General features: G+C 31.9%; 1 protein-coding gene across 1 annotated transcript in view; it reads left to right on the plus strand.

Annotated features, from left to right (window-relative positions):
* Positions 1-103, plus strand: part of LOC135216872 (uncharacterized) — a gene marked incomplete at its 3' end in the record, with an annotated part of 42,996 nt that extends 42,893 nt beyond the window's left edge. Inside the window, 1 exon segment of the mRNA XM_064252387.1 lies at positions 1-103. This exon segment is cut by the window's left edge and continues 56 nt beyond it. Coding sequence (XP_064108457.1) covers positions 1-103 — 103 coding nt within the window.
* Between the last annotated feature and the right edge of the window lie 301 nt (positions 104-404).

A 404-nucleotide genomic window follows, 5' to 3' on the forward strand; every position in this document is an offset into this window, starting at 1 on the left:
AACAACAGGAGAGGTGTAGCAGCAGTACGTTCTTCCCATGGCGCAAGTAATAATTTCCACTCAGGAGGAAATAATGCGACTTATGAAAACTTAAGAAACTCTGGTAGGTTGTGACATTTTTAATTTTGTTTTCATTTTTGCAAGTTTTTTAATTACCATTTTTTCTTTGTCATGACAATAGTACTCACATACTACATCTATATTTACTTTTGCTTTATATAAAAAATATCATAGCCTCTGTTTATCAATCTGATAAATCAAAACCAATTACTTTATAAGGTAATTAAACTTGTTGGCTTTCCAGGATAACTAGAAAACATGTCAGTAACAGTAACTACAGTAATCTCTTGATTGTCCAGATTAATAGAAACAAGACCCTGTTAGATAAGGGCAAATTCTGGGTA

The sequence above is a fragment of the Macrobrachium nipponense genome, chromosome 6 (assembly GCF_015104395.2).
Source record: "Macrobrachium nipponense isolate FS-2020 chromosome 6, ASM1510439v2, whole genome shotgun sequence".
Lineage (NCBI taxonomy): Eukaryota > Metazoa > Arthropoda > Malacostraca > Decapoda > Palaemonidae > Macrobrachium > Macrobrachium nipponense.